The 14,391-nt window shown below is 45.0% G+C and overlaps 1 protein-coding gene across 1 annotated transcript; it reads right to left on the bottom strand.

Moving 5' to 3' along the window:
• Positions 1-3,221: 3,221 nt before the first annotated feature.
• On the bottom strand, positions 3,222-14,391 carry LOC149456045 (uncharacterized). The gene is made up of 11 exons (XM_089685582.1): positions 13,833-14,391; positions 13,125-13,259; positions 12,672-12,959; positions 12,388-12,585; positions 8,798-8,989; positions 8,588-8,711; positions 8,374-8,471; positions 8,058-8,285; positions 7,772-7,978; positions 6,378-6,516; positions 3,222-4,503 (listed from the first exon to the last, which is right to left on the bottom strand). Exons 1-11 carry the CDS (start codon positions 13,914-13,916, stop codon positions 4,127-4,129), a joined length of 2,070 nt encoding a protein of 689 aa, XP_089541708.1. The 5' UTR covers positions 13,917-14,391; the 3' UTR covers positions 3,222-4,126.

The following is a 14,391-nucleotide window of genomic DNA, read 5'->3' as shown; positions in this document are numbered from 1 at the left end:
TAGTCATAAGGGATTTTTGGTTGATATTCTGTCTCTATTATTTATACACAGGTGAAACTCGAAAAATAAGAATATGGTGCAAAAGTTCATTTATTTCAGTGCAGCAACTTAAAAGGTGAAACTAATATATGAGATAGACTCATTACATGCAAAGCAAGATAGTTCAAGCCGTGATTTGTCATCATTGCGATGATTATGGCTTACAGCTCATGAAAACCCCAAATCCACAATCTCAGAAAATGAGAATATTACATGCAATCAATAAAACAAGGATTGTACATAGAACAATATCGGACCTCTGAAAAGTAGAAGCATGCATATGTTCTCAGTACTTGGTTTGGGCCCCTTTTGCAGCAATTACTGCCTCAATGCGGCGTGGCATGGAAGCTATCAGCCTGTGGCACTGCTGAGGTGTTATGGAAGACCAGGATGCTTCAATAGTGGCCTTCAGCTCTTCTGCATTGTTCGGCCTCATGTCTCTCATCTTTCTCTTGGCAATGCCCCATAGATTCTGTAGCGATACCCCCGTAGGGGCTGCTTAAGTTTGTTCACTCCGCCACTCTGCCTCTCAACCCCAAGAACTGTCTCAGCCCCAACTGGCACACCTGGCAATAGTGTAAGTGCAAGGATTAATGAAAAGCACACATGTTATAATAAAACACAGAGATCAGCTTTACTGTAGACCTCTATGGGAAGTAATAAACATTAACAACAGGTATATGTTGGGAGAATCAAGAGAACAGCAAATACTGTGACGGAAAGCAATATAACTCACTTTTACACTCAGGCTGCTTTCAGGGGATTCCAACCATGAATAACCCCAAGAGCAGAGGCAAACACTTAAATGGCAACCTCAAAGTGGATTTAACTCCTCTACATAAATTTGGCTCTATGATGTCCAAGCAGGAGGAGAGCAGAAGAATGACTCTCTGTTGTGTCAGACTTCTCCCTTCTAACCCCTGACACCACAATCCCAATAGGAAAACACTGTACCCAACTGATGCTTAATAGCTACTTTCCAAGGTAAAGCTATTCCCTCACACACAATGCAATATAGAGGCCTGACTACGCATGCGCGTGCACGTACACGTATGGCACCAGTGACTTCAGTCTCTTTGTAACAGGATGAATCTTGGGATCTTCAGCTAGCCACTTTCGTTGGTGCACTTAAACTCCTTAAACACTTAAAGTATAATTGTAATCCTGTGGCAGTATGTGTGCAGTGTTCCTGTCATCTGACAGTGGGAGAAATCCCTCTCACCAGATCCTGTGACTAAGGCCCAAACGATCGTCCTGGAAATGACAGGCTCCTCTGGTCACCTCACCATGAGCACTTCACACTGTCAGTGTAGGCACTGTACTGTAGACCACTTCTCTCAGTTTGGATGTTCCTTTGTCTGATCCAGATCACCAAGCATGCAGTGCACTGCCCATCAGCACTTCTTTGCCAGGTCCAATCTCCCCCTCCTCAGGAGAAACCACAAGATGGCCCCTTCCCTCTGCTCTCCCTAAGCATGATGGCTTTCGTAGTTCTTTTTTAATTCTATCTCCATATTAGCCTATAAGGCCGTTTCTGTTCAAGACTCCATTGTCCACAATGCTTTGCACCTGCACTTCCTGTTTGACAGAGTCCTTGTCATTGGCTCCTTTAATGGCATTATAATTGGCTCTCTCACTCTCTTACAGTCTGAGAGGAGAAGGGGGGGGCTGAAATCCCTCACTGCTTTGTCTGTTTCAGGGCAAGTGTCAGGTTACACAGGAGAGGCCAGTCAGCAGATCACAGCCATGAGACAGGATTAATCTCTCCTGCTACAATTCTCTATGGGGTTCAGGTCAGGCGAGTGTGCTGGCCAATCAAGCACAGTAATCCCACGGTGACTGGACCAGGTTTTGGTGCTTTTGGCAGTGTGGGCAGGTGCCAAGTCCTGCTGGAAAATGAAGTCAGCATCCCCATAAAGCTCGTCTGTGGAAGGAAGCATGAAGAGCTCCAAAATCTCCTGGTAGACGGCTGCATTGACCCTGGACTTAATGAAGCACAGTGGACCAACACCAGCAGATGACATGGCTCCCCAAATCAACACAGACTGTGGAAACGTCACACTGGACTTCAAGCATCTTGCAGTATGTGCCTCTCCATTCTTCCTCCATACTCTGGGTCCTTGGTTTCCAAATGAGATGCAAAAGTTGCTCTCATCAGAAAAGAGGACTTTGGACCACTGAGCAACAGACCAGGTCTGTTTTTCTTTAGCTCAGGTAAGATGCTTCTGACGTTGTTTGCTGTTCAGGAGCGGCTTGACAAGAGGAATACAAAGTTTGAAGCCCATGTTCAGGATCCGACTGTGTGTGGTGGCTCTTGATGCACTGACTCCAGCCTCAGTCCACTCCTTGTGAAAGTCCCCAACACTTTTGAATGGTCTTTTCCTGACAATCCTCTCCAGGCTGCGGTCATCCCTGCTGCTTGTACACATTTTTCTTCCACACTTTTCCCTTCCACATAACTTTCTATTAATGTGCTTTGATACAGCACTTTGGGAACATCCAACTTCTTTTGCAATGACCTTTTGAGGCTTTCCCTCCTTATGGAGGGTGTCAATGATGGTGTCAGGTCAGCAGTCTTTCCCATGATTGTGATTCCTACTGAACCAGACTGAGAGACCATTTAAAGGCTCAGGAACCCTTTGCAGGTGTTATGGCTTAATTAGCTGATTAGAGTGGGACACTTTGAGCCTAGAATATTGCACCTTTTCACAATATTTAAATTTTCTGAGATTGTGGATTTGGGGTTTTCATGAGCTGTAAGCCATAATCATCACAATGATGACAAATCACAGCTTGAACTATCTTGCTTTGCATGTAATGAGTCTATCTCATATATTAGTTTCACCTTTTAAATTGCTGCACTGAAATAAATGAACTTTTGCACCATATTCTAATTTTTTGAGTTTCACCTATACACCGATGATAACAATTATAGACCCTTCATTTCTCTGTAAGTGGGCGAACCTACACAATCTGCAGGTGATCAAATCCTCATTTCCCCGCTGTATGAAGACGTCGGTTGTGCTGCAGGTTACATATTCCTAGGCTGGAATGAGAGCGATAATCCTACACCCAATATTCACAATCAACACTAAACTGATGACCTGTAAAGACTTGTAAAGCGCCACCTAGGAGCAATGTGTAGGTACTGCAGTTTTCCATCATCGCACCGACACTCACCATTAATTGTTCATTCAATAAAGTTTTTATTAGAATTTTACTTTGGACAAGATTGCAGTCATAGAATCAGGAGAGAGTAAAGGCAGAAATCCAATTGGTCGGGAAGATCCCCAGTCTGGAATGTGGAGGCGGAGTCATTATTGATTGGTGTACAATACACAACGTGTTCCATTGTTAAAACAATTCTCCGAACTCAAGGCACTAATACACCTCCGGGGTTGTGTGGGGCCCCTGATGTACAGGAAGACGGGACTTCAAAGAGGAACATTTCCTGCACTCAGGACAGGGACGTGGCTTCTCCCCCGTGTGTGATCTCTGATATTTGGAAATACTCGATTTCTCTGAAAAACATTTCCCACACTCAGGTCTTCAGTGAGGAACAATTCCCTCAGTCAGACCAGGAAAGTTCGTTCTCCTTCGTGTCCAGTCTCAGATGACTGTAAGCAGAGGACTTCTGTGATGGGCAATTCTCATCCTGAGGACATGGATCCCTCGTGTGAGATCTCTTATGTATGGAAAGATAGAACTTCTTCAAAAAACATTACCCGCACTCAGGACAGGAATACGGCTTCTCCCCCGTGTGAGATCTTTGATGTGTGGCAAGCTCTGATTTTTGTACGAAACTTTCTCCGCACTCAGGGCAGGAATACGGCTTCTCACCTATGTGAGACCTTTGGTGGCTGTTAAGATTGGACTTCTGTGAAAAACATTTCCCGCACTCAGAACAAAAATACGGCTTCTCCCCGTGTGAGATCTCTGATGATTCACAAGGTCTGATTTTTGTACAAAACATTTTCCGCACTCAAGACAGGAAAAAGGCTTCTCCCCCGTGTGCAGCCTCTGATGTATGGAAAGACGAGACTTACTTGAAAAACATTTCACGCAAATAGGGCAGGAATACGGATGCTTACCTGTGTGCAATCTTTTGAGGATAATAAAGATAGTACTTATCTGAAAAACATTTCCCGCACTCAGGACAGGAAAATGGCTTCTCACCTGTGTGAGACCTTTTATGAACGTTAAGACGGGAGTTATAACGGAAACGCTTCCCGCACTCAGTACAGGAGAACTTCTTCTCTGTTGAAAGGACGGCCCGGTCCTGCACAGTCTGTGGTTCCTCAGGGTACGAGGAATCCGATGGTACATTCACAATATAGGGCACCACAAAGATATACAAGGTGGTGGGGTCTTCTGGATTCTGTGTGATGTCCTTATCTTCTACTTTCCAGTCTGGAGACAAAGTGAGACAATCCTCGGAGGTTTTCCTCATCTCCCGGCCATGGACTAAAATACAAAGACAAAGAGGATTACTAGACAGGAGCTGATTGGTTCCCCCAAACCAGGACCCCGCCCACATCAGGCAGCTTGGTCTCTGAGGAGCTTACAATTCCACCCTTAAGGGAACTAGGAAATGGCTCCTCTGATCTCCTACCAGGTCATTTCTTTATTCATGGACCTTAGTCAGAGAGTGAGGAAACAACCAGAACTGTCTTTTATAGGAGGGACAGTGATGAGGGGATCCCTCTATCCCTCATCGCCATCTTCCCAACACAAGAAGTACTGCACTTCTTAATTAGTCCATGATTTAGTCACGAAGAAAAGCGGGGCTGAGCCCCACCAGAGGTCAGAGAGTGAGGATGGGGGAAGAACAACCAAGATGAAGAGTGGACTGATCCTGAAGACCACCATCATTGGGGTATTGACTCCTTCCCCAACCTGATCCTGAAGACTACAAGCATTTGGTAATTGGCTCCTCCCCCATACTGAAGACCACCATCGTTGAGGTATTGGCTCCTCCCCCATCCTGAAGACCACCATCATTGGGGTATTGGCTCCTCCCCCATCCTGAAGACCACCATAATTGGGGTATAGGCTCCACCCTCATCCTGACCCTTAAGACCACCATCACTGGGGTATTGGCTCCTCCAACATGAAGATCACCATCACTGGGGTATTGGCTCCTCCCCCATCCTGAAGACCACCATCATTGGGGTATTGGCTCCTCCCCCATCCTGAAGACCACCATAATTGGGGTATAGACTCCTCCCTCATCCTGACCCTGAAGACCACCATCATTGGGGTATTGGCTTTTCCTCCAACATGAAGACCACCATCATTGGGGTATTGGCTCCTCCCCCATCCTGAAGACCACCATCGTTGGGGTATTGGCTCCTCCTCCAACATGAAGACCACCATCATTGGGGTATTGGATCCTCCCCCATCATGAAGGCCACCATCATTGGGGTATTGGCTCCTCCCCTATCCTGAAGACCACCATCTTTGGGGTATTGGCTCCTCTCCCAACCTTTAGACCACCATCATCTGGGTATTGGCTCCTCCCCCATCATGAAGACCACCATCATTGGGGTATTGGCTCCTCCCCCATCATGAAGACCACCATCATTGGGGTATTGGCTCTTCCCCCATCCTGAAGACCATCATCATTTGGTTATTGGCTTCTCCCCCTTACTGAAGACCACCATAGTTGAGGTATTGGCTCCTCCCCCATCCTGAAGACCACCATAATTGGGGTATTGGCTCCTCCCCATCCTGAAGACCACCATAATTGGGGTATAGGCTCCTCTCTCATCCTGACCCTGAAGACCACCATCATTGGGGTATTGGCTCCTCCCCCACCCTGAAGACCACCATCGTTGGGGTATTGGCTCCTCCCCTATCATGAAGACCACCATCATTGGACTATTGGCTCCTCCCCTATTATCACTTTCTGGTTGGAGGATGTGACCACATTATCACCATGTAACAGTTTGAGCTCCAATCATGAATGGATGGAGATGGTGGCCTCTCCGTACAGTCTGTACGCTGGATGGCGGTGGGCTCCGGGAGTGCAGGCTACAGCTGGACTGGTACAAGGAAGCAGAGAAAAGAATCCAGGAAAGGAAAGGCACGGAAAAGTGCGGTGCAAGGCAGGAAGGGCCCGGAATGCGGATAAGTGGCATCCACAGTGCGGGGTTGTAGGGATTAAGGGGTGACTGGAGTTCAGGAGACGCTCTACAGCAGTAGGAGGCCGAGAGTGATCCCCACCAGGAAACACTGGAGGACACCAACCTTACTACAGGACAATATCAACCCGCCCTACTCTGGACCAATCAGTGAGCAGTATGGGTGGAGGAATGGATTTAGTGTTCATGACCCACCTGTGCTGATCTCTGTAGGAGTGTCCTCCTCTATAAATGTCCCCGTTATTCCATCCTCCTCCATAGACTGCTGATCATCCCTCACATACGCCTCTTCTTCTGATTTCACCTCAAATTCTATATCGATTGGATCTCCACTCTACATCAAGAGAAGTGTTGGAAAATATCAGATTTAAAGTGGTTGTACAACTGATTGAGGAGGCAATATTGAGAGGTTCACACAATGTGATTTAGGTTATGTTGGATTTTAGACACATATAATACTTCTTTTAGTGTCTTGAGGCGATTATGAATGAAAGAGCCATTGAAATAAAAAATGAAGTGTGATTTTATTCTATCACACAATGGTGTAAAATAACAATGTAAAGCGTATCATGAACAGTTCCATGTAGATAAAACTACTGTAGAAATATCAAGCAGAAGTTTAAAGAAAAAGTCACCATTTTTAGTTATTGAAGTCCGGCCATGTGCTGTTCTGTCTTTCATGTTCTTGTCCTTCTCATGCTCTTTTTGGGAAGAAACCGGAAATAGATGGAAGTGACGAACTTTGTCTTGCAGCATGCACCTGTTGGATTTTCTCAGAACGTCCTAGACATATATGTGTGTGTGTCAGAGTGTCAGTGTTAGCGTGTGTGTGAGCTCCCATCCTCTGTCCCTTATGGACCTTTTATGCAGAATGAGTGTGTCATAACGAGAGATTCTTAATACCTTGTATGGCATAGAAGGGAGGGGACGACACTCACAATGGACAGGAACATATGTATGCTGATGTACATAATATTGTAAGCCGATGATGTAACCTCAGCTAGTTATATTTAAATGATAATATAACTTCAATGTATAATCACTAATCTATATATGCATCAATATTAGAAACGTATACTAAATATACACAGATACTATTAAAATACATTATGTAATAGTAAATCTATAATGAGTCCTCCTAATACCCTTGACATATTACTACCAGAGACGTTTAACCAGCTATGCCTAAATATAGTCTTCAGCTGGTTTAGCTGGTCTTAGCTAACTTACCCATATTTACTGTCTCAGCTTAACTTATTCATATTTTTCAGTCTCAGTTATGTCTGAAGAATTGTAATACTATTTGTCAAAAGACCATTCACACATATTAATATTAATTATGATTAATCATAAAAACCAAATATTTTGCAAGCTTGCCATCAATATAAGTGCCGAATCATAATTTTGATTTCTAACAGGTTATAACTACATTATCTACTGAACTAGGCAAAAAAAATTGTGTTTTGGGAATTTGGGTTTTCAGCCACTTGAATAATGCAAGACCACAGAAAGAACGCCATCTTGTAGGATCCACACATGGCTGGCATGACTGAGTCACTTTCATGGCCTAGATCCTCCATCAAACCAACCTTGTAATTGTGTGCATAGTTGTGGTCTTCCAATGTGGAATCCCGAGAATACAGAGGATATCTCTCTGGTGGGCTTGATGGCTTCATCATGATGTCCTCATAGAGATCCTTGTGCTCTTCAGAAAGCTGCTTAATCACTCCATACTCCTCATCCTCCTCTTTTATCTCTTCTTTAACATCAATATTATCATCCCCGAGGATTCCACTCTGAATATATAATAAAACATTCATTGTAACAAACATTCTGTGTACAAATCAGAACTACCAATAATTGTTCCTCATCTACCTGATGATGGTGAGGGATGGTGTGATCTTCCTGTGTGGAATCCCGGTAATACAGACGACGGGGAAACCTCTCTGGTGGGTTCCTGTAGCTGGATGACTCCACCATGGTGTCCTGGTACAGATCTTTGTGTTCTTCTGGAAGCTCTGACTCCTCCATCCCCCCATCCTCCTCCTCCTCCTGTTTATACTCTTCTGTAACCTCAAATGTAGAATCTCTCAGGTTTCCACTCTGAATATAAAATAAAATGACATCAATGGTAACAATGCAGATAATGTACAGATCCTAATGATACTATCAGTGATTGTTCCTCATCTACCTGATGATGGAGAGGGATGGTGTGACCTTCCTGTGTGGAATCCCGGGAATACAGAGGACGGGGACATCTCTCTGGTGGGTTCCCATGACTGGATCCATCTGTAGGAAACACACACACTGACTGAATCCATTGTTTCTATGTGTTTATCAGATGATGGGGGATCTAGGTGGAGCCTCCGTACTGCTCTCTCCTTTCCAATAAAGTCTCCTCTTACCCGGTGATGTGAGGGGCGGCTGATTGTCCATCATGACGTCCTTGTAGAGATCCTTGTGTCCTTCTAAATACTCCCACTCCTCCATGGAGAAATAGACAGTGACACCCTGACACCTTATAGGAACCTGACACACACAATGATACAGTCACCATCCAGACACATCCCTTGTCTGTTACTGGAGAATGTCCCAGAATTCCCAGCACCGCTCACCTCTCCTGTCAGCAGCTCCATCATCTTCTTGGTGACTTCTAGAATCCTTTGTGTTTTCTGTCTTGTAGGGATCATGGATGGAGGTGGGGGGATGGTGATGGGATTCTGGATTCTTGAGGATCTTGTGGTCATACGATGAGATCTCCTTCTGGCCTCATTGTCGGTAGATTTCTTCATGACTCCTGTACAGTTCTATGTGATACAAAGATAAATCTCACTCTCCCATCATCCCTCGCTTCTATGGTCAGCTCTGTGACGATCACGGCGTCAGACCCCAGCCCTTCTCACCAAACTTGTGACCGAAGGACTAGCCAATCTAAAACCGCGATGTCACGTGCATAACAATGCCACGCCCAGCTGCACCCTGCACAAAGATTTTCCAGCTAATGGACCACAATCTATGTACCTGCAGCCTGGGAGCGATTGTTACTGGGTCCGGTTAATTACGCAATTAACCCTTCACACTGCCACCACCTCCTTTTTGTAAAGAGAAAGAGGAAACTCGGCGATATCAGCAATAACACTATGATGTTTCAATAATCGTCGGTATACCACTGTCACCGCAGACAGCGATATACCGAAGTTCAAAACACACACAGTAGCGCTTTTCAGAGGCAGGGGTTCTTAGTTTGCATTAAAGAGCTTTAGAAACAGTTCAACACTTTCAGAAAGTAAGAAAGGTCAAAAGGGTGCAATAAAAATATTTACAGAAAAAAGATGTAGCCAATATATATATATATATATATATATATATATATATATATATATATATATATACACAGTGGGGAAAAAAGGTATTTAGTCAGCCACCAATTGTGCAAGTTCTTCCACTTAAAAAGATGAGAGAGGCCTGTAATTGGCATCATAGGTAAACCTCAACTATGAGAGACAACATGAGAAAAAAAAATCCAGACAATCACATTGGCTGATTTGGAAATAATTTATTTGCAAATTATGGTGGAAAAAAAGTATTTGGTCAATATCAAAAGTTCATCTCAATACTTTGTTATATATCATTTGCTGGCAATGACAGAGGTCAAACGTTCCCTGTAAGTCTTCACAAGGTTGGCACACACTGTTGCTGGTATGTTGGGCCATTCCTCCATGCAGATCTCCTCTAGAGCAGTGATGTTTTGGGGCTGTCGCTGGGCAACACGGACTTTCAACTCCCTCCAAAGGTTTTCTATGGGGTTGAGATCTGGAGACTGGCTAAACCACTCCAGGACCTTGAAATGCTTCTTACGAAGCCACTCTTTCGTTGGAGGTATGTTTGGGATCATTGTCATGTTGGAAGACCCAGCCACGTTTCATCTTCAATGCCCTTACTGATGGAAGGAGGTTTGCACCCAAAATCTCATGATACATGGCCCCATTTATTCTGTCCTGTACATGGATCAGTCGTCCTGGTCCCTTTGAAATAGCCCCAAAGCATGATGTTGCCACCCCCATGCTTCACAGTAGGTATGGTGTTCTTTGGATGCAACTCAGCATTCTCTCTCCTCCAAACACGACGAGTTGTGTTTCTACCAAACAGTTCTATTTTGGTTTCATCTGACCATATGACATTCTCCCAATCCTCCTCTGGATCATCCAAATGCTCTCTAGCAAACTTCAGACGGGCCCGGACATGTACTGGTTTAAGCAGGGGGACATGTCTGGCACTGCAGGATCTGAGTCCCTGGCGGCGTAGTGTGTTACTGATGGTAGCCTTTGTTATGTTGGTCCCAGCTCTCTGCAGGTCATTCACTAGGTCCCCCCATGTGGTCCTGGGATTTTTGCTCACTGTTCTTGTGATCATTTTGACCCCACGGGGTGAGATCTTGCGTGGAGCCCCAGATCGAGGGAGATTATCAGTGGACTTGTATGTCTTCCATTTTCTAATTATTGCTCCCACAGTTGATTTGTTCACACCAAGCTGCTTGCCTATTGCAGATTCAGTCTTCCCAGCCAGTCCAAGTTCAAACAGGTGCCATTGATACAGGTAATGAGTGCAGGACAGAGGAGCCTCTTAAAGAAGAAGGTACAGGTCTGTGAGAGCCAGAAATCTTGCTTGTTTGTAGGTGACCAAATACTTATTTTCCACCATAATTTGCAAATAAATTCTTTCCAAGTCAGCCAATGGGATTGTCTGGATTTTTTTTCTCATTTTGTCTCTCATAGTTGAGGTCTACCTATGATGCCAATTACAGGCCTCTCTCATCTTTTTAAGTGGGAGAACTTGCACAATTGGTGGCTGACTAAATACTTTTTTGCCCCACTGTATATATATATATATATATATATATACACAGAGAGAAATAACACAGCAAAGAGATAACAGAAAGATGTTTAGAGGGTTAAAGTACTTGCCGTCAGCCTTGGGTTAAGCAGATCAGGTTTCAGAGCCAAAAGGGTCTTATCTCCCAAAGTTATTTCTGATGTTAAAAGGGAGGTTCTTCAACTTCAACTTAGCTCAGCTTACCTTTTTCTAGGAACTCCACAGGGTGTCTCCCTGAAGCAGAGAACCAATCGCCTCATTTGGGCAGGTGTTGCAGGCGGAGACCCAAGCTATGACCAAAAATCCTCACATTTGATGTCATGGTTTATAACTTATTCTCGGTGCATTTAGCAGCCTGGCCACTAGTAGAGTAATATGCAGACGCATCTGTTGAACGGTTGGATATGAAATATGACATACCTGCTTGGATGGTTTAAGGAGATATAATTTTCTGCTCTCCTGTATATGCCAGCTAGGGGCTGTAATATACCAGGCAACTTGTATTAAATTGAGCCATCCGAATATGTGCTCCATGTTTATGTAATTATGTCCTATTTGAAGATATAAAATGCTATGGAAAAGTGAGTTTTTAAATGTAAGTCTGTTTTTACGACTACCTGGAATGTCTTTGAGGCTCTGTGAGGGCTCAGTTCTTACGATATTCCAGATTGCGAGGCTTCCAGGCATCTAGCCACCAGCTCGGCTGGGATTTTATAGCTAGGACGCCCTCCCAATGAGTTTGCTGCCTGTAATCTCTGCAACCAACAGACCACATGTCACTCAACAGAGAGGGAGGGGGGATGTCGGAGGAATCTGATTTGGGAGAGAGAGATACAATATGGAGGGGTTTGGAGCAAAATGGATGACTGCGTCCATCTCTGTGTGCATGATTGCTACAAGCTCTAGATTCATTCTCCAGGGATTGGCCACAATGTGCCAACTCAGCAAAGGACGGACATCTCCATCCAATGATATGATAATGGGGTCAGATTTATAGCTCCTTCTAGAAGTCCTATAATCGGGTCACTAATGTTCTCCTAGTAAGGCTCACTGACCCACCAGTAGATGTTCCCCAAGGATCTAGTGGTCAGTGGGCGTGGCATGCTGGTAATCATGGGTCTCTCTGATTGGACTAAAGCTGAGATTGTTCTCTTCTATACCCAATGCCGCCATCTTGTGCTATAACCAGATACCATAGTGTACGGACACTTCATGTATTCATAGTACTTGTGTGGATGTCGTTATTGATTACAGAACATCAGAAGACCTAAAAAGACTCTGAATCCCTCCCAGTGTACAGCCGAGTCAGATTTAACCCCTTCATTACACTCACCTCTCCAGTCAGCAGGTGGAGGATTTCCAGGGTGAGCTTCAATATCGTCTCATTCTGGGGAAATTCCTTCCTTAAAATCTTCTTGAAAGTCTGCTGATTGTCCATCATGACGTCATTATAGAGGTCCTTGTGTCCTTCTAAATACTCCCACTCCTCCATGGAGAAATAGACAGCGACACCCTGACACCTTATAGGAACCTGACACACACAATGATACAGTCACCACCCAGACACATCCCTTGTCTGTTACTGGAGAATGTCCCAGAATTCCCAGCACCGCTCACCTCTCCTGTCAGCAGCTCCATCATCTTCTTGGTGACTTCTAGAACCTTCTCCATGTTGTTCCCATGACTGGATCCATCTACCTGATGATGGTGAGGGATGGTGTGACCTTCCTGTGTGGAATCCCGGGAATACAGAGGACAGGGACATCTCTCTGGTGGGTTCCTGGTATTAGGTGGCTCCATCATATCCTTGTGTCCTTCTGAAAAATCCTCCATCACTTCATACTCCTCATCCTCCTCTTTATACTCTTCTTTTGCGACAATTTTATAATGCCCGAGGATTCCACTCTGAATATTCAAAAGGATATTCAATGTATTGTAACTCCATGGAGAAATTGACAGTGACACCCTGATACCTTCTAGGAACCTGACAGACACAATGATACAGTCACCATCCAGACACATCCCTTGTCTGTTACTGGAGAATGTCCCAGAATTCCCGGCACCGCTCACCTCTCCTGTCAGCAGCTCCATCATCTTCTTGGTGACTTCTAGAACCTTCTCCATGTTGTGTCTCTCAAGGTTTAGGGAGTAACATGGAGGCACTGTGATGGTCATATGATCACCGGACTTCAGAGGAGGAAATCTCTGTATTGGGGAACCAATAGGACCATCATGTTAGGCTCCCAGAATACTCCTCACCTCTCCGGTCAGGTCTGTGCGATGTCATGTGACCTCCCAGAATCCTCCTCACCTCTCCGGTCAGGTCTGTGTTTTATTAATAGAGATGAGAGTGATATCATGTGACCTCCCAAAATCCTCCTCAACTCTCCAATCAGGTCTGTGTGATGTCATGTGACCTCCCAGAATCCTCCTCACCTCTCCAGTCAGGTCTTTGTTTTATTAATAGAGATGAGAGTGATGTCATGTGACCTCCCAGAATCCTTCTCACCTCTCCGGTCAGCTCTGTGTTTTATTAATAGAGATGAGAGTGATGTCATGTGACCTCCCAGAATCCTCCTCACCTCTCCGGTCACGTCTGTGTTTTATTAATAGAGATGAGTGATGTCATGTGACCTCCCGGAATCCTCCTCACCTCTCCGGTCAAGTCTGTGTGATGTCATGTGACCTCCCAGAATCCCCCTCACCTCTGCGGTCAGGTCTGTGTTTTATTAATAGAGATGAGAGTGATGTCATGTGACCTCCCAGAATCCTCCTCACCTCTCCGGCCAGCAGGTAGATGATCTCCAGGGTGAGGTTTAGTATCCTCTCAGTCATGTGACTCCGGTCCTCCTCCATCCTCATTGGTCATGTGATCTATACAGGTTTCCTGTAGACCAATAATTGATAACAGAGAATGATCTAGACTGTACTGGTTGTACAATATTAGGATGGGGGGGGGAGGGGGGAATAACATGAGGGTCTCTATCATGGAATAACAGCCCCCTGTGGGATTACACACAGGGGATCATTCAGTTTAGGGTTTGCTGTGGTTTTGTGATCCGGGAGTCTCTAATTGTTTAGCTCGATGGGTAAGAGGACGGACGTGACGATGGGGGAAGAGGATGGACGTGACGGTGGAGGTAGAGGACGAGCGTGAAGGTGGAGGAAGAGGATGGGCGTGATGGTGGAGGAAGAGGACGGCGTGATGGTGGAGGAAGAGGACGAGCGTGAAGGTGGAAGAAGAGGACAGGCGAGACAATGGAGGAAGAGGATGGACATGATGACGATGGAGGAAGAGGACGGACATGATGGGGGGAGTTACTGGGTGTAAATATAA

This window comes from Staurois parvus, unplaced genomic scaffold (genome assembly GCF_062004578.1).
Source record: "Staurois parvus isolate SC_StPar_1 unplaced genomic scaffold, SC_StPar_1.0 ptg000380l, whole genome shotgun sequence".
Classification (NCBI taxonomy): domain Eukaryota; kingdom Metazoa; phylum Chordata; class Amphibia; order Anura; family Ranidae; genus Staurois; species Staurois parvus.
This window is presented reverse-complemented; position numbering and strand designations above follow the sequence as displayed.